This window comes from Oreochromis aureus, linkage group 10 (assembly GCF_013358895.1).
Source record: "Oreochromis aureus strain Israel breed Guangdong linkage group 10, ZZ_aureus, whole genome shotgun sequence".
NCBI lineage: Eukaryota > Metazoa > Chordata > Actinopteri > Cichliformes > Cichlidae > Oreochromis > Oreochromis aureus.
In genome coordinates this window covers 20,235,626-20,259,111 of record NC_052951.1, presented here as the reverse complement: position 1 = coordinate 20,259,111, position 23,486 = coordinate 20,235,626, and the positions used below count along the sequence as shown (strand labels likewise).

The window sequence follows — 23,486 nt, the reverse complement described above, 5'->3', positions numbered from 1 at the left end:
GCCTTACACACACACACACACACACACACACACACACACACACACACACATTTTACCATATTACTGCAATACTGAAGCCACTTCACTGGCTCTCAATGTAGAATTACCTTTAAAATACTTCTATTACTTCATAAAGCAGCTTTCAGTGGTTTGGCTCCCCTCACAACATCTCTAATTTGATCATTGTCTATAACCTGATTAGACTTCTCAGGCTATCGTGTGCAGAGCTTTTAACTGTTTCCAGAATCACATCCAGGTATGCCAAGAGGGCTTTCAGTTACTGTGGTCCCATTCTTTGGAACAAGCTGCCTGTGTGACTGTTAACATTATTTTTTTGTAAAGTGGTTTTACTTTTATTATTTGGAATGCCTTAAGACATTGTAGTTTTTATCTTCTATGTTCATGTAATGAAATAGGTATATAAATAAAATTGCACATGAAATGTTTCAAGAAGAATTGCTGATTTACTAATTGCAGCAGATTACACTGTTGTTTGAAGCATGTGTGCAGTCAACATCATTCATCCTGTGTGTTTCTGGCATTAGTTTACATCAGTAGCAATGAAAAAGCACAATTTCTTTTAGTGTTGTGGACTGCTCTAAATACATGACAACAGCTAAACAAAAAGTAGAATTAAAATGAATAAACTATTAATATATGAAAAATGTATATTTGATTTGCTCAAATGCAAATCAGCCAGTGTTTGCTGAACATCTCCTAGAGCAGTCCAACCACATCAATGTCCTCCTCAGATTTGTTCGCCTCGTTTCTGTTTGAAGACAGCTGCTGATTGGTGATGACGCTGGGCTGTGTGTGGCTCTCTAATGTGAATGAACCACTGAGGACTTTCTGAGTGCTGTTAGGCTGCTGTGCTGTTTCCCCGCTGAGGAAGGCTGGAACAATCTGGCCTGTCTGCAGGTAAATGCAGTGGTGATCCCTCCCTTCTTCCATGAAGCTCCTTGAATTTGGACATATATAGAAAAGCCATATATAAAAACACGGAAAGGTAATTATTAGAAAATGTGACAGTGAAATAAAATGTCCAGTAGCTGCCTACTATGAGAAACTTTACATTCTGTTAAAGCACTAATATTACATTTATGCACCATCTATTGCCAAAAGAGCCCTGACCTGTCCAGAGCAATGATAACGGACCTGCTGGGTGTCCTGGGGTGTCTGGATGAGTAACACTAACTGTGAGTTGAGGATGCATGCAGCTTGTTTGCAAGCAGCTTTTACACACACTACCATTGTCTCTTGCTAGGATGGTAAAAGTGGTGACTGGTTTGGGTGAGTGTGCTTGATCAGGTTGGGCTATGGGGAGTTGCTACATGTCAAAGTAACATTCAGATAGACGCCAGGCATCAAACTTCATCTGTCCATGCATCTTTTGTTGTGGCTGCTTGGTTTAACACTAATGTACAATATGTTGATTAAAAATAAATAAATTCCCTGACATAGGAACTCCTGACTGATATAAGACTTAATCAAGTTCAAACCTTCTAAACCTGCTGAAAAATGAGGGCAAAAGTTAAAAAAAAAAATGCATTTCCTTTAGTGGCAACTAGGGGTTGCTTCCAAAAGTTGATGGTTGATGGCCATATATCCAACTACAAAAGCATATTTACAGCCTTATAGAAAAACTGGCTTAAGGATCGATTTGTGGGAATTTTTTGATAACTCAGGATACAGGAGTTAGAGGCATGGTCGCTTTGATTGACAGGCCTGCTGCCATGATTAACGATTTCCACGTGTCTCCGAGCTCTCAACTCAATAAATGGTGTCACTGAATTGTGGACCTCTCTGTGACGTTTATGCTGTTGGTGTACTGCCGCAAGATTAATGTGTTTGTGAGCTATGTAGCACTTAAAAGTCTGAGTTTTCTGTGTCATGAAAGTGTCTCTCTCTTTACCTGGCTAAATCAATATGGTAACTTAGACTGGACACATAGGGGACAGGTAGTAGGTAGTAGGGATTATAGTGCACTTCGTGGGAGACAACTGGGGCCAATGAAGATATGATGGGGACCGGCCACGTGGGCTGAGCTGAACACAGTGTTGTCTTTTCTTGTGGGGAAAAGAAGGAAACACTAGACTGGTGCTGCCCCCCGTCCTGTCTAACTTCCCTCACTGGGGTGAAATTTTCTCTGCGCATCCTCTTTCTGGGTTGATACTCGTAATCTGGCATGATGAAACAAAGACAAGAGTCAGTGTTAATGGAAAACAGATCCACCTTTACTCTGCAATAAATGTTTACTATCATGTATATAGGGTTTTTGCTTCATACCAGGAAATTGGTGACTATGGATGTTTTTCAGTTTCTGAGCCACTTGAAAGTATGGCTCCTGCTGTTCCTTGCTAAGCTTGGACCACTCCAACCCGAGCTGAATGTTAATGTTTTTAATACTGGCTCTTGTCATGGTTTTCTGCAGGACCTTGCGGTGTATGTGAGCCCACACCATGAAAGCATTCAGTGGCCGTTTAATGTATCCAGTTGCGTCTCTGCCAGTCTGCATTTGCTTTATGTCTGTGGGAGACAAAAATGTTGTGCAACTATATTACTGACAATTTTTGTTAATTTTCTCTTGAATTTTTTATAAATATTTTTAGAATGTTTTTTTAATCATGTAATTAAAATACAAGGCAGTAAAAACTAGCATAAAGGAGGAATCGGATGTTACTTTTCAGTGAAAAATCAAAAAAAGGATTTTGAAAGACAGTTTTTAAATTTTCAATGAGCTACAAAGTCAGTATTTGGTATGACCACCTTTAAACACACTCCCAATAGAGTAAAAGCATACCTGGATAGAAAAACACACAGTCGAACTCTTTAATTGATGGATTGGCCACCCGCTTCGGATGTTCACTAGCGCCCAGATGTCAGTATTATTGAAGCAGTGTGGGATCATTTTGAACTAAACAGGCAGCCAACATCCAAAGAGGGCCTTTGGATGTCCATCAAGATGCCTGAACTATTCCTAAAGACTACTTAAAGAAATTATATGAAAAGCATGGCTAAGAGAGTTCAGGCTGTGTTGCAGAATAAAGGTGGTCATACCAAATATTGACTTTTAAGCTCACTGAAATTGTACAAACTCAGTTTTTCCCTTATGTAGTTCCATGTATGTCTGCACATGTTTCAATAAATTGCTGCACCTAATTTTTAAAGACTTTTGCATCATACTGTAATAACATGCAGAAAGGCCAGAGTTTGTGATTTTGATTTCATAAATGATTCCTGTTTTCACTTAAAAAGTTAAGATCTTGCAATTTTTCCATTCATACCATTACTTTTCACCTAGTATATCATAATTGAGGTTAATTCCTTGTTGGGGTGTGTCCACACGGAGAAATAAAGTTTCAGTTGTTTATTATTTTCAGATTCTACGTACACCTACTATACTTTGTTGGGTTGTTAACATTTACCTACCACTGTAATGAATCAATTTACATTAATGAATCAATAATTATGATCCAACAATATCATGGACTTGGGTCTGTATAATAAATGGTGGTACTTTTACTTTAGATACTTCAAGTATATTCTGATACTTTGTATTATTACTTAGTACTTGTATTATTACTGTTTGTAGTATTACTAAGCCAGTATTACTACTTACCAAGACTTTTACTTAAAAGTTATAAATACTTGTTTCACCACTTTTTAAAACAGTTATTCATTTTTTTTATTTTTACTAATAAGAAAACACGCACTACCTTGTGCTGTGCCATCACATTGAAAAAGTCCTGAAAACACACCTGCATACACGTTTATTTAATACAAATACGATTTAGCAGGCTATGCTAACAGCTACTACTTCTGATACCTTCCTCTGTTGGTTGGATGGTTAAACAGACAGCCGGAATATCATCTCCCTGTGTGGGCGAGGTTTGGGTGAAGTGGTCGGGTTCCGCCTTCATATATCCACCAACTCCACAGCCCTGAAACATCCCACTGTGACCTGAAAAGGGATCATTCGTTCACCACCTTTTCTGACCTAGCCCCGTCATAATTTTGGATACCCATTTGGAGGTTGATACTTTCTCTCTCTCTCGTAACTTACCTGTTTCAACTGAGGCCAAACTGGTTTTGTTTCCGGGAGTCGTTGGCCCGCTGATCCCAGTCTGGTGACCCTTTTTTCTGACTGGACAATCCTGAAAGGTCTCCTGACCCGGGCTGACACTGAGCCACGGGTGTTTAGAACTACCTTCTTCAGCTGATGCCTCCTGTTTTATCTTTTTGGAGTTGGTTTCCATTGTGAGACTGTTGTAGCGAATATTTTGGAAGGTTCTGTGTGTGTGTGTGTGTGTGTGTGTGTGTGTGTGGTTTTTTAATTGAGTGTGAACGAGTTCAAAGCCGTTAGTTGCCCCGACAAACAAGACGTTATGCACCGCGAGATCTGAACGTTGAACGCTAATGTGTTTGAACGCTAATGGGTATTGAAGAGTTTTACAGAGAGAAAGATGTTGCGATAATTAAAAATAGCTACTTTTACACCATTCTGCAAGTTATAACGTTAAAACACTATTTCAAACATGTCTGGAAATGTACAGAACTATAAAAGTCTCGAGTTACCCTTGATTCCTTTATTTATTTATTTATTTGTCAGGAAAATTGGAAACAGGTGTAACGAATTACTGCAACGTGCTAACATGCATGGAAATACAGTATTTAAGGGGGGAAAACAGAGTTTGTACAATTTTAATGAGCTTCAACGTGAATATTTGGACAGACCACCTTTATTCTTTGTTACAGACTGAACTCTCTTTTCCGAACTTCTTGAAGGAAATTCAGAGCTCTTCTTTGGATGTTGACTGGCTTTTGTTCTGTTCTTTGTCCTTGTGATCCCACACCGTTTCAGTAATGTTGAGGTCTGGGGAGGCCAATTTATGACTGATATTGCTCCATTGTGTGTTTTTCTATTCAGATATGCAAACATTGACAGTGTTTGAGATCACAGTCATGTTAAAACATTTAGTTGTTGCCAATCAGATGCTTTACAGATTGTTAGGTGGACAAAAATCTGATGGTACATTTTTGTGTCCATAATTCCCTCAATTTTGACAAGACCCCCAAATGCAGCTCCAAACTATGACAAAGCCTCCCGTGTTTCATAGATGGCTGTAGAGACTCATTGTTGTACACCTCTCCTGACTTTCTCTGTACATATTGATGATTTGGACATCAAATTTCAAATTTTGATTCAACACACCATAAAACCTTTTCTTATAGCACTATGTAAAAACCAGTCCATTTACCACTGAAACCATTTCTGATGAGGCTTCAGTCAACAGTAGACGGATCAATGAAAATCCATCTCTGTGGATATGGTTCTGTGTGAGGTTTTTACTGGATTTTATTAGGCACAACATTTCTTTGGTCCAAGTTGTTGGTTTTTAGCTCTTTGGGAATCACCTTGTTGGTGCAAAAAAAAAAAAACATTCTATGTCTGTCAAACTGTTATTGTCAGCATTTTTTTTTTGTCACTTGTTCTTTGCTAAGCTGTCTGCTATGCATAGACACACCACTGGTTCATCTCTTGAGTTAGTTGCCTTTTTATGCATGAATGATTCATGGGTCAGTGTTCCAAAGTTGTAGAATGTTCCGCCCTTGCACGTTAGGCAGGCCTCTTCTCTTTCTGAGTTTAAAACTCCTCTTAAGACACATTTATTTGCTAAAGTCTTTGGCAGTCTTTTAAGGGGTTGACTCAATTTGACCCTTTTTTTAAAAAAAAAAAACAAAACATGTTTTATTTTAGTTATTTAATTATTTATTTTGTTGTTGTTGTTGTTTCTTTATGCTATTTGTATATGTAGCACTGAACTCTGGTTTTATGTTAAAGTGCTTTATGAATAAAGATGGTATGGTAGTGTTCAGTGGCTTAACAAAAACAAAACAACAACATAAAAAGCTCAAGAAACAACCAAACTACTTCTCAAGACTATAATTTAGGAAACTACTGAATTACAAAAATAGAAATCTCCTTCCCAAAAGTGCAAAGTAAAGTGGTCGGACCATAGCCTGTTTGTGGGTCTGGCAGGCAGGTCAAGTTCACCATGTCCCCCATAGATACCAAATCTAAATACCAAAAATAAGTTTTTAAAAACAAAGAGAAACTAGCCTATACAAAGTACACAAAGAAGGAAACTCTCAGTTCATGTTGTCATTTAATTTATTGTTGAATGAATTACAGAAAATATAGGGTACAATCAAATAAAATGAGCTGTACTGAGAAAAAATAAAATAAAATCATGATTTCAGTTAACTAAATTACATCATCAGTAGCTCTCCCATATGAACATAAAATTACAACTAATAAAATATTAAACTAATAGCTATGGAGTTATCATTTTAAGAGTAACAAAATAAAGATTTGGTCTTTTGGAGTGCAGTGCCTGAAAAACATGACAAGAGGTTCTGCTGAGCTGTGTTTGCACATCAAACAGAGAAAACTACACACACACGCACACACACACCTCTCACACAAACTCCACTCAAGATCCCCAAACCTTTCATAACCATTTATGATAACTAAGCAGATGAAGTATCAAAAGGTGAGGCCAGATTTCTCCTTAGCAACCAAGAGACCCCCACCCCCAAGTGACGTGTGAGTTGACAAAAATACTTTCCAAATAAACGTACCAGGCAGCTGTCTCAAAAAATTCAGCACTGTGTCTTACTCAAACAAAAATGTTGCAGATTGTGTTTTCAGTTTTGTAAATACTGACTCCGCCCTTTCCCGCAATCAATACATATATGGTGTCCATACGCAAAGCAGAAGAGACCTAACAGAATTATGTAGAAAGAAATGACACAATCACAGGGAGGTTTAAGGGAAAATAAGAGTGGAAAATACTCTGAATAAAATACTGACAGCCTTTTAATGAGGCCTGTAGATGTCAGATGCACCTAGAATAAAATATAAATACAGGGCAAGTGCCACTTTTAACAGTAACTTACTGTTATGAACTTTAAAGGACCTCTGAGTGTTTTACAGTAGATATATTAGTTTGTTCTATTTTGAAGGGCCTTTTATTCACATACTGAGCATCCATTATGGAGAAAAGCTACAAGCCTGATAAGAAAGAAAAACAAGAAAGCAATTAATCCACGCTTATATGGCTCAAGAATAAGCATCGAGTGGTACCTCAACATGTACAGGTTTCTGCCCTTTGATGGACCAGATTAAGAATTGTCTACACTCCAGAGGTACAAGTGCCTCTCTTCTGCAGACGGAGTGCAGGTACTGGTGCACAAAAGACTGCTGCAGCTGTCAAAACACACACACAAAAAAAAATTGTGTGTTTTTTTTTAAACAACTTCAGTTACATAACACTGTAATATTCGCTTCTTTAACCTGTTGAAATCTGGGCTGGTTCTCAAGTCACTGAGGCTGAATTAGCAGTGGCTCACACAGCGTCAGTGTGAAAGAGATGAAGGAAATAAATTTATCTCTTGGCATGATGGAACAGATTCTATTCTGCTACTGAATTTGGTTGAAACCACACAGAACATGATTTCACAGCTATAAAAAGTTAAGGCAGTAATGCCATTTTTATTGGAGTCCACTGTAGTGATTAATTTCTCTGAGCAGATACAGATGGAAAGATTTTGCAGTGTTTCTGTACTGAAGAGAGATACACCGTGAATAATACTGTATATGAAACCGTTAAAGACGAAGATTTTACCCCCTACAAGGAGGTAATGACTAGAGGCTTTGTGATGACACCTTCTCTCCATTACTGAGAATTTCACACATCTAATTACCACCGGATGAGGAGCACCAGTGGGCGCTTTCCCCTGCCTCCCCCTGTATCAGCAGACTGGGATGACGAATGATTACTTCACCAAAGGAAGGAGAAGCAGAAAAAGAGACTCATGCAAGGTTGTCTTCGAGTACAGCAGTCCTTTCATAATTCACTCCCTCATCAAGTCAGACATGCACACCCGCACACAACTCTCTCTCACTCGAACACACACATACGCACACAAACACAAACCTTTATTTCCCAAAACTGCCAAAGTTAGCAAAGGCATCTTGTTTGGGTGGGACCACAGCTGGGGTGATGGAGTGTGGTAGGCCCATCCCCACTGCTGGAACTCCCATTCCAGCCATACTGCCCATCATCACCGGAGCAGACATGCCCATATTCATGTTCATGTTCATTCCCATCATGCTTTGGTTTACAGGAATCCCACCCTGTAAACCTGTGGTCATTGAAGCTGGCATACCTGTGGCGAGGGAGCCAGGCATTGTTGCAGGCATGCCCATTGTCATGGGGTTGCCTACCATCATGGGATTAGCTGGTGGTCTTATTGATGCCGCATGGGGCGGAGAGCTGAGGTTCAGTCCTCCGAAGTTCTGGGCCAACAGGTTGACGGGAGGCACGCCTACACGGACACATATGGAGAGTTACTCAATATTCTCTGCTGTACAACTTATAAAGCATTATAACATCTAATAACAGGATCATTAGATGGCCCAATCTAAACAATATACATTACAGCACAAAAGCTTAGGGCAGTTGGCAGCAAATTAAACATCTCTACATACAGAGTAACACAGAATTATTTTCAGCAACAAGGACGAGACCTGCAACAGATCCTTGTCTCACAGAGCCATGCTGTCAATATCACAGGGATAATGAGGAGACAGAAGCAACTATGACACGTTCCTGAAGATATCCAGAACAATAACAGCCAGTATAAAAGTAGTGTGAGGTCACTCAAAGGTTAATGAAGCCCAGTTAGGAAGCCTTGAGCTGAGCATTTTCATGGTCGCCATCTATGTGTTTTACACCAAATGGGCCGAGCACAGCGTGGATCTGACTGAAGACTTACCAATCAAATTATTACTCAGAGAGTGTAAGTTGTTAGACTATGAGCATACCTGGGATAAACTGCCTTTCTGACTCTTAGAATGACAAATTACATAAGACAGAGTTACATGAGGCTTCATGTTTTATTCTGGATGAACTGAAACTATCGACTGAGCCCATAAAGTCATCAGAATTGAGGTTTACTGAGCTCACAGAGTGAGGGAGCTGAGGGCTTTTCCCCCCCGCATTGACTGCTATAGAACTAAAAGTCAACCCCTGCTGGCCATTAAAAAGAATGCAGACAATTTTTAAACCTTGAAGCCACATCCATCTTTCATACCATCAACAGGAACAACCTCTCTGGAACTCCAAGTACTTTCAATAAATGAGTGCAAGTCTATGGATGAACACCAACTTTATAATGTTCTGTTTATTGCACATTAACTCTTCATGCAGGGGATTATTATTCAAAAACATCTTCACTTTACTTAAACTTTTCTACAGTATTAAATATCCAAAAGGTCTTCTGACTTTGCGATTACACTAAATCTGTAATGTGCATCAATTAAAATCCTTATTTGTTTCCTCATACTGTGTAATACACACATAATACCTTGTTGCTGGATGATATTGTTGAGTGTGGGTGGTGTCTTAGTGGGGTTGAAGCCTGCTGAAAGGAAGTCCAAGCTGATGTTGACAGAGGGGTCAGACCAGGTTGACCCTAATGTTCCCTGACCTCCAACACCAACCTTCTGCTGTTGTCCTATGGGTGGCTGAGATGACATGGCTCCCAAACTCTGAAAAACAAATGTTTTCTTTACACAATACAAAAATAAATATAGTGATATGTATAATAATTGAAAATGTACAGTCTCAACTGAAACCCCAATTTTTATTTTATTTTTTTTAATTTTTTTTTTTTTAAATGAGAAAAATGAGGCCTTCTTGTTACTGCACCTACCTGTTGAGAACGAGAGAGGGGCATGGTGGGTAAAGCACCAGAAGCGCTGGGTGTCACCCCTCCCAGAGAGAACGTCAGGCTCTGAGAAGCACTAAGTGTTGTATGTGGACTGGTTATTTGATTGTTAACTCCGCCCATCAGGTCCAAAAGCTCAGCAGAAGGTGGAATAGAGGTGGCACTGGAGGTCGGGGCTGTGGGTGACTGGACGCTGCCAAACAAGTCAGCGACAGGCTGGGAGGGACCAGAACTAGATGATGCTGGAGGACTGGCAGAAAAGGCATTCCAGTCCCCAAATTCTCCATTTCCATTGGATGATGCAGCAGCTGCCAATTGGACGGCAAAGGTACGTTTAGTTGTAACATATTGACAGGAGCTGCTCCACTCCTTTACTGCATCTTTTTTTTTTTTTATTTATTACTAAATATACACTCTTAAAAAAAGAAAAATCTACATAAAAGTCTGAAGTTTACATCCAGTCAAGGGCATAAATATCTCAGTAGTTTGGGGCTTATAATGATTTCTTTGACAGTCCCTTTTTCCAGGGTGAAATGATTGTTCAGTATAAATCTTAAATGACTGCTGGAACACCACAGTGAAGTGAGTTTTACCTCGCAATGGGCAGAGGCTGTCAACTAAGAAAAAAAGCCCCTGCTCCAAAATCGACACCTTCAAGCTCAAGTGAAATTTCCAGCTGCCTACATGACGGAGCCAAAGGCCTAGAGAAAGGTTTTATGGACAGACAAGACAGATTGGCCATAACAGAAAGAGGTATATTTGGAGGAGTAAAGGTGAGGCTTTCAGACCTAAGAACACTGTACCAACTGTTAAGCATGGTGGTGGTAGCATCATGCTCTGGGGCTGTTTGGGTGGTACATTGCAAAAACTGAACTAACGCAGGAGGACTACCTGCAAATTCTTCAACTTCACCTCAAATCAACAGATGGATGGTTAAAACATAGACACAGTTGGTTGTTCCAACAAGACAATGATCCCAAACCAGATGTGGGAATTAATGAAGTACAAATACTTCATTACCGTACTTAAGTGGAATTTCCAGGTATCCGTACTTTACTTGAGTATTTGTTTTTTCTGACAAATGTTTACTTTTATTCCCTACATTTTTATACCAACTTTGCATTATTCAAATATTGCATGAAAATACTGGGTAGTTTTGTGCAGGATAAATAAGTTAGCCTGCAGCAAGCTTACAGCTTGTACCTGTGGTGAATTTTATGTTGCACTGGTGCACAGTGGCTACGGTGCTGATGTCAGTATTCGGCTACATAAAGCATAATAGATCAATTTGCATTTAAGCTGCTGAAAATTTGATTAATTCACTGAATACCAACTGTATATGGTCTAGTTAAAAGATAATCTATAGTAAGTGTCACTGTAGAAAATGAAAAGCCGCCAAGTTAGCATATGAGACATTTGCTTACATATTGTTGAATTCAGTTTTGTAAATCCACAAAGAGCAGCAGGTGAGCTGATCACAGCCTGCAAACTTAAAAGAAAATACATAAATAAATCCAGTAAATACATAATTTACTGGAGCTCACAATAGAAATTGAGTTGTGATTCTTTTTGCCATGCCAAGTGACTACAACAGATCTTAGTGTTCCCCCACCTGCTGAATCCCACCTCAACTGTACTCATTTTTCTGTTTAGGTGTATCAGTGGGGGTGTATGGATATATTTGTGCTTGTATGTATACTTTTGACCCTGTTTAAATTAGAGAAAATGCAAAATAAATTTAGCTTATGCACCCAACTCCTGTTTATTAAAGTCATTAAAGATGATTGGTTTAAAATAATTTCACCCTGGAAAAAGAACAGTTCAAAGAACAAAAAAAATAAAAATTATAAAAAAAAATTACCAAGACATTTATGCCTATGATAAGTGGTTGTAAACGTCGAGAGTATTATTCTACAGTATGAAGCCAGCACTAAAATGAGGTGTACCGGTGGAGGTCGGGAGGCTGGCAGAAGCTGCAGGAGATGAGAAGTCTGCAAAACCACCAATGAGGTCTGAACTGCCACCTGGAGAGATCAACACAAAAACTGACTCATATAAACTGACTCATACAAAGTCCTAGAAAAAAGTGACAAAAGCAGTTTTCATTTACCTGTTGTAGTGCTCTGATTGGATAAAGGGTCGATCACAAGCAGGTCAGCCAGACCACTGCTGGAAGACTGCCTGCTTGATGGCTAGAGAGAGTACAGGAGGAAAGTGTCCACATGTGTAAGTACACTGAAACTCTAACACATCTGGTAAGAAGCATGTGCAAATACCTTCTCCTCTGGGCTCTTGTCTCCAGTATAGTTGGCTGCAGCACCCAGGTCCAGGGTCTTGTTGGTTGCTGCCACGGTGCGCTTCCGTGTGGTGGTGGTGGTGGTTTCAGTTGCTTGTGTGATCTGAATGCTCTTTGTTGTGACTGTTTCCTCCTCATCCTTGAACTCGAGTGTTTCCTGCCTACCGTTTCTTGATACTCGGTCCTCCTCGTTGTCACTATGGCAACCAGAAGAAGAATGTATAAGCGCTCAGGAGATTTTTCTTTGGTTTCGCTGTTATTGTGCTATAATTCTATGTCTGTACACATTATTGGTTGGATGAATAATCCAGGTCCCGGTGGTTTAAACATTAAACCATTTGATGTTCAATGTGTGGGTGACCATGCATTCATTTTTGTTTATTTATTATGAGGACTCAGTTGGCTAGGGTGATAACATCTTCTGCAGCTTAAACCCCGCAATCGTGTACAGATCAGTGTGCATTATTATTCCAGTATGCATGTTTACCTAATTCTATCAGGCGAGTCATCTCGTTCCTTCTTCCTGAACTTGTTCAGAGTGTCATCAATGGTGCTGCCAATCTTATCACTGATCTCTCCGAGCTTCTCACTAAAAGGGAAAGATCCTCTGCTTTTATCCCAGTCTTCATCCCACTTATTCCGATCCAACTCATTAGCTGAAGGGAAACATGACAGAAAAGGAGATGATTCAGTTTCATAGGAATCAAACAAAGAATGAACAGTCTTTGGTACCACTAGTATAAACCTAACTGCACATGCAGTGCAGTCTTCATCCACCTGATGAAGACCCTAGAGCGGCTGGTCCTGGCTCAGCTTCGGCGCCTTGTGAGCTCATCACTGGACCCACTTCAGTTTGCTACCAACCTGGCATTGGAGCGGATGATGCCGCTATTCACCTCCTACATCGCTCCCTCGCTCACCTGGAGACCACTGGGAGCACTGTGAGAATCATGTTCTTGATTTCTCCAGTGCCTTCAACACTATTCTTCCCTCGGTTCTGAAGGACAAGCTGGAGAACTCTGGAGTGGACCATCACCTCACTACCTGGATTTTGGACTACCTCACCGACCGACCACAGTATGTGAGGACTCAGGGCTGTGTGTCGGACAGGGTCGCCTGCAACGGGGCCCCACAGGGAACGGTTCTGGCTCTGTTCCTCTTCACCATCTACACTGCAGACTTCTCCCACAACTCCACCCAGTGCTTCCTGCAGAAGTTCTCTGATGACTCTGCAATAGTCGGCCTCATCACTGATGGGGACGACAAGGAGTACAGAGGGACTGACTCAGGACTTTGTGGACTGGTGCCAGCTGAACTACCTCCAGATCAATGCCAGTAAAACCAAGGAGCTGGTGGTAGACTTCCGCAGGCACAAACATCCTCCACTGCAACCACTGAACATCCAAGGTATGGACATCGAGGCTGTGGACAGCTACAGGTACCTTGGTGTTCATCTGGACAACAAACTGGACTGGACTCATAATTCAGACGCCCTCTACAGGAAAGGGCAGAGCAGGCTGTACCTGCTGCGGAGACTCAGGTTGTTTGGAGTGGAGGCCCACTCCTGAAGACCTTCTATGACTCTGTGGTGGCCTCAGCCATCTTTTACGGTGTGGTCTGCTGGGGTGGCAGCATCTCTGCTGGGGACAGGAAGAGACTGAACAGGCTGATCCGAAGGGCCAGCTCTGTTCTGGGATGCCCTCTGGACCCAGTGGATGTGGTGAGTGACAGGAGAATGGTGGCTAAGCTGTCATCCCTGTTGGACAACATCTCCCACCCCATGCATGAGACTGTGACAGCACTGAGCAGCTCCTTCAGTGGGAGATCACGGCACCACGGTGTGGGACGGAGAGATTTTGCAGGTCTTTCCTCCCCACTGCTGTCAGACTCACAATAAAGACTTTAACTGATCAAACACACATCCACACATGTGCAATAACACTAATGTGCAATAATCTTTTCTGGCATCGTTGTATTTTTACTCAGTTGTATATAGCATTTGTATTCTATTTTTATCTTATTGTATATTTTATTCTATTTTATTCTACTGTATATAGTATTTTATTTTATTCTATTCTGTACAGTTGTGTACTGTATTTATTCTTATTTTATCTTATTCTAATTTTTCCTTCATAACTTTTGCACTGTCCACTTCCTGCTGTGACAAAACAAATTTCCCACGTGTGGGACTAATAAAGGTTATCTTATCTTATCTTATAGTATCTATACTATTAATATGAGATATAGAAGTAGATACATGTATAGTATCTACTTAATCAATAAAAGACAAACTCAAATACAAGTTTATTAATTAATTAACAGCAATAAATAAAACATAATACAGGCAACACTGGTTTAACATTTTCATAAATAAAATTTTTAAAAAGTCTCCAGTGCTTTGTACAGTCTCCTTACAAATGTTTGGATGGGGAAAGTTATGTTGTCAGTTGGGCTGTCAAAGAAAACCCAGCACAGTACTCACAGTTCTTAAAGCTGCCTCCTCCTCCACCCATACTGTCAGAGGAGACGCCAATGTATTTATCTTTGTTCTTCTTGGCCTTCTTCCTCTCTTCTCTTAATCTGTCATCATCCTGGATGAACTCCACCATCTCCTTCACCTTTTGACGCACATTAATACCCTGATCTTTACCATTCTCATCTGGACACAGAAGACACATGCAACACAGAAAAGAAAACAAGACAATTACCTGGACAGCTGTGACATTTATTATCAACAGTACTTTGAGCAACACTGTAACCTTTCTTCCAGAGTCACCCATCCGGGTCAATGTCTCTCTAAGCTAAATGCTAGATTTCTAGTCCTAGTTTATTTTAGACCTAACCACATTACAGCTCAAATTCACAGAAACATTAAGAAGACTTTGGACCACAAAGAACAATTAAATTCATTTAGACACACACCAATGAAGTGGTAGTTTTCTAGAGATCTCAGGTCGTAGATGTGTTCTCTGGCACTGGTGACGACCCTTTCAGAGCCATTCCTGATCAGGTAGGCCAGCAGCAGTAAGGCCTGAAAAAAACGAGATAGAAGTAAGCGAAAACACGGATGAAAATTTTTACAAAAAAAAAAATAAAAATAACATTAAGTGTAGGATTTGGTTGATGTTAGTGAGAAATAATGTTTCCTAAAAATGCTCAAATTCAGAGTGAGTTAAAGTTCCCTTTCCTATTTCTAAAAATAGGAACTTAACACAAACTAATCTTCACAGCTGCATGAATGAGGCTTAAGCTCATTTTCTTCATATGTAGTCTGACAGCAGAAAGTGTTCAAAAATATAAGTGAACCAGTATGTCTGATTTAAAAACAAACAAACAAACAAACAAACAAACAAACAAAAACACCTATAAGACAAGAGACCAAAATTGCCTCAGTCAGGTTTGTACACAACAATAATCCAACAGCACCTTGTAGACTCGTCTCCAGTTCTTTTTGTTGTCCTTCAGCATCCTGGTCCACAGCATGTTCATCACCTCTGGGAACTGCTCATACATGAAGGTAGATCTACAAGTACAAAAAACAATAAACAGCATTAAAAAGCTTAGAAACCAAATGCAGGCAAGTCATTTACACAGATTACACTACACATATGCTCACTCTGAGTGAACACATGACCTACTTGGCTATTTCTCCCATTAGTTGTCCAGAGGGTCCCCAGGGGTCATCATTGGTGGCCTCTCTCACCTTGGACTCGATTTCTGAATAGTTCATCACCACATTGGTGCTGTTGACACAAATATATGGCACATAATCTTCATGAGCAATTGATAAATCATTTTCATGAACAGGTGAATTTTTTTTGTTGTTTTTTTTAGATAAAAACAAAAACAAAAAAGAAACAAGAACAACAAAATAAGTGGCTAAAGTCATGCATATATTCATGCAGGATACAAAAGAGTTAAAAAGAATGAAACAAATGTTTCTCTGATAACAAGAATCCCAGTTCACTGAATAATGAATGCACTTTGTAAAAGCCTGACCGCTGCACTTCAGATACTTGAGACAGAAAGGGAGATATGGGAAAGTAGAGTTTGTGTGTGTGTGAAAAAAGAAAAAGAAAAAAAAAGGCAAAACAATGCCTGTTTCCTGCCCTCTTTGTATTTCAGGGCTCACCTGCTGCTGTGGTTGTTTGAACTGTTGTGCTTGTGTGCATGTGTGTGTGTTGCATTTTTAATGGGCACAGCTTGGTTTTGCAAATAAACACAGACAAAGAACATCAGCTTAAAGCACCACTCATCCTCTTCCTTATCATAGTCTTTATTTCCTGCTTCCTGATCTTCAACACTCTTATCACTTCTCCATTCCTAAGCAGCTGTTTGTTTTCTCTTCTTCTTTTTAACCTTTCCACTCTATCTCTGCCTTCATAGCTCAGCCACTTTCCCAGCTAGAGGAAGATTCAGCTGTGATATTGTCAGTAGATGCGATAGAGACAGACAGCAAGAGTTATAGGTCACCCTGACTTTTAAAAGAAAAGCCACAGCTGCCAGCTCTCTTGAGGCAGATCAATAAAGTCCATTCATGGATGCCCAGCCAGGTATAACCAACAGCTGGTGGGAGCTGTTGTCTGTTTCTCCATCTAAAGCTCTGCTGAGATCTCTGCCTAGGCTGCTTCTTTATATCCCCTCTTCTTAAAATCTCCAGATTTTAATTATCCAGATGCCACTTTGACCTTGACATTTAGCTCCTTTTGTATAATTTTTAACCTTATGAGACAATTTTTTGTCAATTGTATTTACTTTATTTAGGCTGTTTTGTTATAGGTTCTGTTTAGAGCTGCGATCCATCTCAAATCACTGTGGGCATTCGGCTTGACCACCTCAGATTTACCTCCAATTTTATCATCTACTGTTTGGAGATAATAATGGTTGAATGTGAAATCTTACCTTCACATTTGAAAGACTTATGAAATATATCTTGTAAAGTATAATAGTCAACCCAATTTCAGCATGTTTCTCTTCCCGCACTTTGAAATTAGTATTTACCAACGAATATCTCAAAAACTATTAAATATAAACAACTGAAATTTTCACTATCTTACCATAAAATAACAGATCAGGATCAATTTTTTGGATGGATACATAAAAAGATGTCCGAGTATTGGCTAGTTAAGATATAAAAATAAAATTCAAGCTTTCATGTAATTTCAGCCAAATTAGCGGTGGTTGAGCAGAAAATGTTCTGAAAATATGATGATTTGAGAATGATCCAAAGATGAATGAAAGGACCTTTTCAAAAAAGTTGGTTTACTCTCTGACCTAAATAATCTCAGTAAACTTGAAACTCAATTTTCATTTCCAGATTTGAGGCAGTGTGGGTAACTCGCTAAAGCTAACCCAGTTTCTCTGTGAGACCTGATGTAACAGGAAGCTGTTGTTCTTGCAGTGCAGAGACTGTACACATTATGCAGCACATTGTACATACAACAATAGACACCACAAAGAAGCATGCGTAATCTACTGTTCAAACAGTACAATGTGGCAGGCTGCAGCACCAGCATTAGGTCCTGGATCATGTCGTTTTAGTGGCTAACAAGCTTTGTTGTTTGGACCACGGGGACATGGGCCTCCTCAGATTGATGTAGCTTCTCTGAGGCAATGGAAAAATTTACTGCCCACATACATTTATTCGGCCAGTTACATGCCCATGATTACTGCTTAGCTTTCTCTATATATTATATTGAATCATGAAGGCCCATTGAGGATAGCGGGCACCACTGTAGGGTGGGACAGGGCGTGATTCTGCAGCAGCACGCATAGAAACACTCATAACATACCCGACCTGGGCTTAGCGATGCTAGCAAAATTAGCTAATAGGATAGCATTCTCTCTGGATGTGAGACAAATACATCTCCGGTTTATAGCACCGCGCTTTCCCCCTCCGGACTTTAGTTATTTGAAGCAACGTGGGCAGAGACAGAGCTTTAAAAAAGAAACAAACAAAAAAACCCATCTATATTTAAGCATCAAGGTTAGAGATTGGCAGCTAGCCAGCTAGTCGACGCTAACAGCTGAGGGCTACCGCCGTGACGTCACAGCACTAAAAGCTGCTGATGCTGCCCGGCTCGAGCCGCCCGGCTAACCGCTTAGCTCAGAAGCCACTTAGCGGTTTAGCGCCACCTGCTCCTCAGTACTCACGCTTTGTCCACCAGCTCTCTGACTTTCCACATGTTCAGCATCTCCGCGCACAGCTGCGGGCTTCGCCGCCTCGATACTACGTCGCCCCCGTGTCTCTACACCCCCCCGCCGCGAGCCAGAGGTGGGTGTCCGGTTACCGACGACACTCTTCCCCCCCAATCACTCCTCGATCAGCTCCGGTTGTAAGCGACCGCTGCAGTTATAACGGGCCGGCCCCAGTTGCTACGGAAACGTCGTTCTCTGTCGACGTCACCGGCGCGTCAGGATCCACGCATCGCTCGCGGATTGAATCACGTGCTTTTTATGTCAAACAGAGAACGGAAGACTCGTTTTATTTGTTTGTTTTTTTTTCTGCATACAGTAAACAGGCAGTGCCTTGCTAAAGGACACTTCAGCCTGGGGATGTTTGGCCTGTGCGGGATAATTCGGGTTTACCTGACGGTATAAATAATGTATTTCTCATTTATTCGTATTTTCATATGTTAAACGGCATTTTTATATAAGAAAAAACGAGGAAGTATTTTTTTTTTTATTAGTAAGTAATTTATTCAAAGTTGTGTATTCCTTTTTCGTGAAAAAACACAAAAATATTCAGTTATTTAATGTCTTATGAATTATATCTTTATAAGTAAAAGAAATATATGTATAATAAAACATATATTATATACTATCTATAACTATATAGATGTAAAGTTTTACCACTTTGTATTTCATATATACTGTTAAACAGAAGAAGAAAATAGATGAAAATACTGTTATTGTGCTCACTTTAATATAAATTCAGTTTTTACTTTTCTGAATTTTACATATTTTTAGTTTATCTTGTTATAGAATAGAATAGAATAGAATGCTATTATTTGTCATTGTACCTGTGTTCAATGAAATTTGGAGTATCTCTATGAGCAGTGCATACAGTTAAAATGAAAATAAATAAATAACTAAAATATAAAAATTAGAAAAAATGCATGCACAATACACACCAGAATTACAAGAACTATACACACGTATGATTGTCTATCCTTTGCATTTTTTAATTTATACTATTTTTTGTTTGTAGTGTTTATTCTAATGCTAGGTTAATTTTTATCTTATAAAGGTATCTGTTTTGTCATATTGTGAATTTTATTTTATTCAATTAAAAACACTTTTTCTCTTTTATACTTTTTGTTTTATGTTTGTTGTGTTTAACTTCATTCTAACAGCTGTAATAACAATTTTCCCCTGCTGTGGGATGAATAAAGCGTGCACCTGGGTGTTTGTGTAGAACAACATAAATTCAAATAAGCATAATTAGAAATAGACAAAAGTGATGTTTTCCACATCCCATATATATCAGGTAATACACTAAAGAGCATGAACAGAATCTACATGGAGAAAAAGAAACACTTTAAACTGGGAGCACTCGACCAAAATCACAATATCCTTTACAAGTCTGTAAACAGCTCCAGTGAGTTACAAAATACAAGTCTGAGTGGAAAGGACTACAGAAGACACACTATAACTACAAGTAAAACTACACGTCCATCAACACTGTGTTTAGCTGACAAAGAGAATACCACCACCAGGAAAGACAAGGATAGGTTCTTCCCATCATCACTGCAAATTATATTATTTTAACTATTACATTTTTATATTTGTTTATAATTAAATTAGCCTGATTCAAATAACAATGTAAGCATTTCTGTACATTTAAGGTTTGTTTTATCTAAAGACTAAAGACCGGAGATGACTTTTTTAACGGTACTTCCATCCATTAGAAAATGCTCCCTCCGGTGGTTAAAGTGTAGTACTGCATCAAAGGGATCTTACAGACCTAATTTCGACTTTTGAGTGAGAGCTGTGGGCTTGAATTATTCCATAACTAATAATGGCAGTTCTAAATTAGTTTAAAAATGATGTAAACATTATTTCATTAAAGTACACATGATCCTGTATGATTTTTTTTATATTTACAGGAGAAAAATAATGTTTAAATCTGTCAGCTGATCTCCCGCCTGCAGATCTCCTATCATTTCTTCAGTCTTCCATCCATAACGATGCCCACCCTCAATCCTCACCCTTCATCCCTTCCTAGCTCCACTTCTTTTCCACTACAGCCCTGCTCCACATCCTGCTGCAGAGCATCACAGAAGCTTGTAACCCAGCATCCAGGTCTTAGTGTTAGCCCGGCTCGTTTCCATACGTTGCTCCAGAATCATTTCTGCATGCTTAGCCTTTAGTTCCAGTTCCTTCATGAGTAACCTTTCTTCTGCTGCCAGTCACCTGCCTGCCCTCATCTTCTGCCCTGTTCATCAGTTTAGTCCACCGCCAGGCCGCCCTCTGCTCAGCCTCTTCAAACCTCCCCCGCAGATAACAGCCCACTGTGCTCTGTTTCCTTGCCCTCTTGCACTGCTCGGCCATTCTCTCAAGATCATCGTTTCCCATTATTTAATTAGTGTGAATGCTTGTAAAAGCATTCACAGTATTGTTCTTCTAATCTTTATTAGTGTGAATGCTTGTAAAAGCATTCACAGTATTGTTCTTCTAATCTTTATTATTAGTGTGAATGCTTGTAAAAGCATTCACAGTATTGTTCTTCTAATCTTTATTATTAGTGTGAATGCTTGTAAAAGCATTCACAGTATTGTTCTTCTAATCTTTATTATTGTGTGGATGCTTTAGGCATCCACACTATTGAGTTCCTGTTTCTCTTTATTCTTTATACTTTATTCTAGTTGCTTCCGCATCGTTTTTGGCACTTAACTAGTCCCACAATTTACCGATTTTCACCGTTCAAATTTTAAACTATTCTGCTATTTCTGCTAATGTGCGCTATGACTTTTGGTATTTTTTGCTGTTATACTTTTTAAAATATTAAGCTTTTTTCCTTTAATTTGTCCCATTGAAATGAATGGAAATTTACAAAATTCTACTAAAACTTGCTTGTTTTTGAAACTTAACTACTTCCTCAAACTTTCGCCTAGAACAACCATTCAAATTATAAAATGTTCACAAATTATTGGGCTATTCATGTCTGATTCAGCTTTTTCATATCTGTTACCGTTTTCATCTTATCCCTCTTTAAGTTTTGAGTTTCATCTTTGTGATTTTTCACAAATTACATGCGTTGTTATGGTTGCTATGCATTTGGTTTCAGTGTGCTACTGTAGGTTTTGCAGTCTTCTCTTCATGTCCGAACAACTTCTTGCTACTTGCTCAATTTTCACTCAACTTCCACAAATTATACATCAAAACGTAGGTATTTTGCTGGCTTTCAGAAAATGTTACTATCATTGTTGTGGGATTTATAGGATTTTGGCAAATCTCCTCAGACCAACACAAAGTCTGAAAACTCTCCATAGAAAGTCAATGGAGAGTTTGTTCAAAATCACCGCTTGATTTCTGTAATGAGAGTCATATTCGAATCGTCATATCTCCCTAACAAAGCGACGTTAAGACATGAGGCTTGTCCCGGTACATCTTCAGACACTCCTGACGCTCACAATTCAAGAATTTTTTCTCATCTATTACCATTTGGCCATGAATTGGGTTTGTTTGAGGGTAGGAAATTCATCCTCGCTCAGATTTCTTCAGATTTCAAACTCTGGAAATGAGGCACTTTTTTCTCTCGTCATATCTTTTTGATGGATTTCCACAGAGACCTGAAAATTTCCATGATTGTTCACCAAAGCCTGCTGTCTCTTACGGTGAAAAAATGATATTGATACTCCAAATAGATTTAGAGTTAGAAAGCGTTGTTTGCGGGCAAGTCAAGGCAGTTTTGCTTTGTTCTACTCAGTTATGGTGCATTAGAAGTCAAATATCTTTAATAATTCATATTTTAATGATAAATTGTCAACACTTTAAGATTCCCCGATCTCTTCTGAACAAAAGCGGTTGTAAGAATGACCGTTCTAGCCCCTACGGTTAGGAAATTATGGTCATTTGTTTGAGGGGAGTTGTCATTATGAGAAATAGACTGCAAAAATCCTGTGTCTCTCTGTGCTGCGTGCACCTGTTTTGGCGGGAAAAAAAGTGCAGGCTCTCTGATTGGTGGATTCAAATTCAGCAGCTCCCAGGCTGCTTGACTGAGCTAGAAACTTACTTCTCTCTCCTGTGTGTGTGTGTGTGTGTGTGTGTGTGTGTGTGTGTGTGTGTGTGTGTGTGTGTGTGTGACAGAGAGAGAGAGAGAGAGAGAGAGAAAGGCTTTTTATGGGATGATGTCATTGTAAGATTTAAATTCAATATATTTAGACTGGTTGACTGAATTGGATCTGTGTGTGTGTGTGACAGAGAGAGAGAGAGAGAGAGAGAGACTTTTATGGGATGATCTCATTGTAAGATTCAAAATCAATATATTCAGACTGGTTGACTGAATTGGATCTTGTGTGTGTGTGTGTGTGTGTGTGTGTGTGTGTGTGTGTGTGTGTGTGTGTGTGTGTGTGACAGAGAGAGAGAGAGAGAGAGAGACAGAGAAAGGCTTTTTATGGGATGATCTCATTGTAAGATTTAAATTCAATATATTTAGACTGGTTGACTGAATTGGATCTTGTGTGTGTGTGTGTGTGTGTGTGTGTGTGTGTGTGTGTGTGTGTGTGTGTGTGAGACAGAGAGAGAGGAGAGAGAGAGAGAGAGAGAGAGCCTTTTATGGGATGATCTCATTGTAAGATTTAAATTCAATATATTTAGACTGGTTGACTGAATTGGATCTTGTGTGTGTGTGTGTGTGTGTGTGTGTGTGTGTGTGTGTGTGTGTGATTTAAATTCAATATATTTAGACTGGTTGACTGAATTTGATCCTGTGTGTGTCTGTCTGTGCATGTGTGTTACCATATGTGTACATATTTGTGGTTGTGACTGTTATACTTTTTTTCCTGTTTTTTTTCATTTAACAATTACATTTGAGGGACCCTTAGCATGTTCAGCATTTTTCAGCTGTCCATTTTGCTTTTCCAATTTTTCTATTTAAGTTATTACTATTGTGCTAAGTCATAGCATTTCTGCTGCTTTTCAGTATTTGTGCTAAATACAGCATTTCTGCTAAATCATACTATTTCTGCTATTTTATAAGATTTGTGCTAAATATAGTATTTCTGCCAAATATAGTATTTCTGTCAAATTACAGCATTTCTGCTATGTTGTACTGTTTCTCTAAATCATAGTATTTCTGTAATGTTCAAGAATGTTTGGCTAAATATATTCTTTCTGTTATCTTATACTATTTCTCCTAAATTCTTGTATTTTTCGAGAAGTTATCATGTTT

The 23,486-nt window shown here is 39.3% G+C and overlaps 2 protein-coding genes across 4 annotated transcripts; both read right to left on the bottom strand.

Annotated features, from left to right (window-relative positions):
- Window positions 1–444: 444 nt before the first annotated feature.
- LOC116319706 (lymphoid enhancer-binding factor 1) lies at window positions 445–4,574 on the bottom strand. The gene is made up of 5 exons (XM_031739120.2): window positions 4,064–4,574; window positions 3,827–3,961; window positions 2,287–2,526; window positions 1,913–2,180; window positions 445–958 (listed from the first exon to the last, which is right to left on the bottom strand). The coding sequence occupies exons 1-5, from the start codon at window positions 4,254–4,256 to the stop codon at window positions 718–720; spliced, it is 1,077 nt and encodes a 358-aa protein (XP_031594980.2). The 5' UTR covers window positions 4,257–4,574; the 3' UTR covers window positions 445–717.
- A 1,580-nt stretch (window positions 4,575–6,154) lies between these two features.
- LOC116319710 (clathrin interactor 1-like) lies at window positions 6,155–18,485 on the bottom strand. 3 transcript variants are annotated; one of them, XM_039618711.1, is made up of 13 exons: window positions 18,245–18,485; window positions 15,730–15,834; window positions 15,518–15,614; window positions 15,014–15,122; window positions 14,574–14,750; window positions 12,579–12,747; window positions 12,072–12,288; window positions 11,906–11,987; window positions 11,742–11,819; window positions 9,781–10,103; window positions 9,433–9,616; window positions 8,001–8,391; window positions 6,155–7,270 (listed from the first exon to the last, which is right to left on the bottom strand). In XM_039618711.1, exons 1-12 carry the CDS (start codon window positions 18,283–18,285, stop codon window positions 8,003–8,005), a joined length of 1,971 nt encoding a protein of 656 aa, XP_039474645.1. In that variant the 5' UTR covers window positions 18,286–18,485; the 3' UTR covers window positions 6,155–7,270; window positions 8,001–8,002. The 3 variants fall into 3 exon arrangements, with proteins under 3 accessions (XP_039474645.1, XP_039474646.1, XP_031594984.2); XM_039618712.1 differs by having other exon boundaries at window positions 6,155–6,395; XM_031739124.2 differs by having other exon boundaries at window positions 6,155–8,391.
- Window positions 18,486–23,486: the final 5,001 nt, after the last annotated feature.

Bases quoted from the DNA above. Each gene is read 5' to 3' on its own strand.
- LOC116319710 (XM_031739124.2), bottom strand. From the start codon at position 18,285: ATGCTGAACATGTGGAAAGTCAGAGAGCTGGTGGACAAAGC. The intron at 12,748-14,573 runs GTGAGTACTGTG...GTTTCCCTTCAG, and splicing joins AGGAGGCAGCTTTAAGAACT to CTAATGAGTTGGATCGGAAT. The intron at 11,988-12,071 runs GTATTTGCACAT...TACTCTCTCTAG, and splicing joins ACAAGAGCCCAGAGGAGAAG to CCATCAAGCAGGCAGTCTTC.
- LOC116319706 (XM_031739120.2), bottom strand. From the start codon at position 4,256: ATGGAAACCAACTCCAAAAAGATAAAACAGGAGGCATCAGCTGAAGAA. The intron at 2,181-2,286 runs GTATGAAGCAAA...TCATCATGCCAG, and splicing joins CCATAGTCACCAATTTCCTG to ATTACGAGTATCAACCCAGA. The intron at 959-1,912 runs GTAAAGAGAGAG...TCCAAATTCAAG, and splicing joins TACCATATTGATTTAGCCAG to GAGCTTCATGGAAGAAGGGA.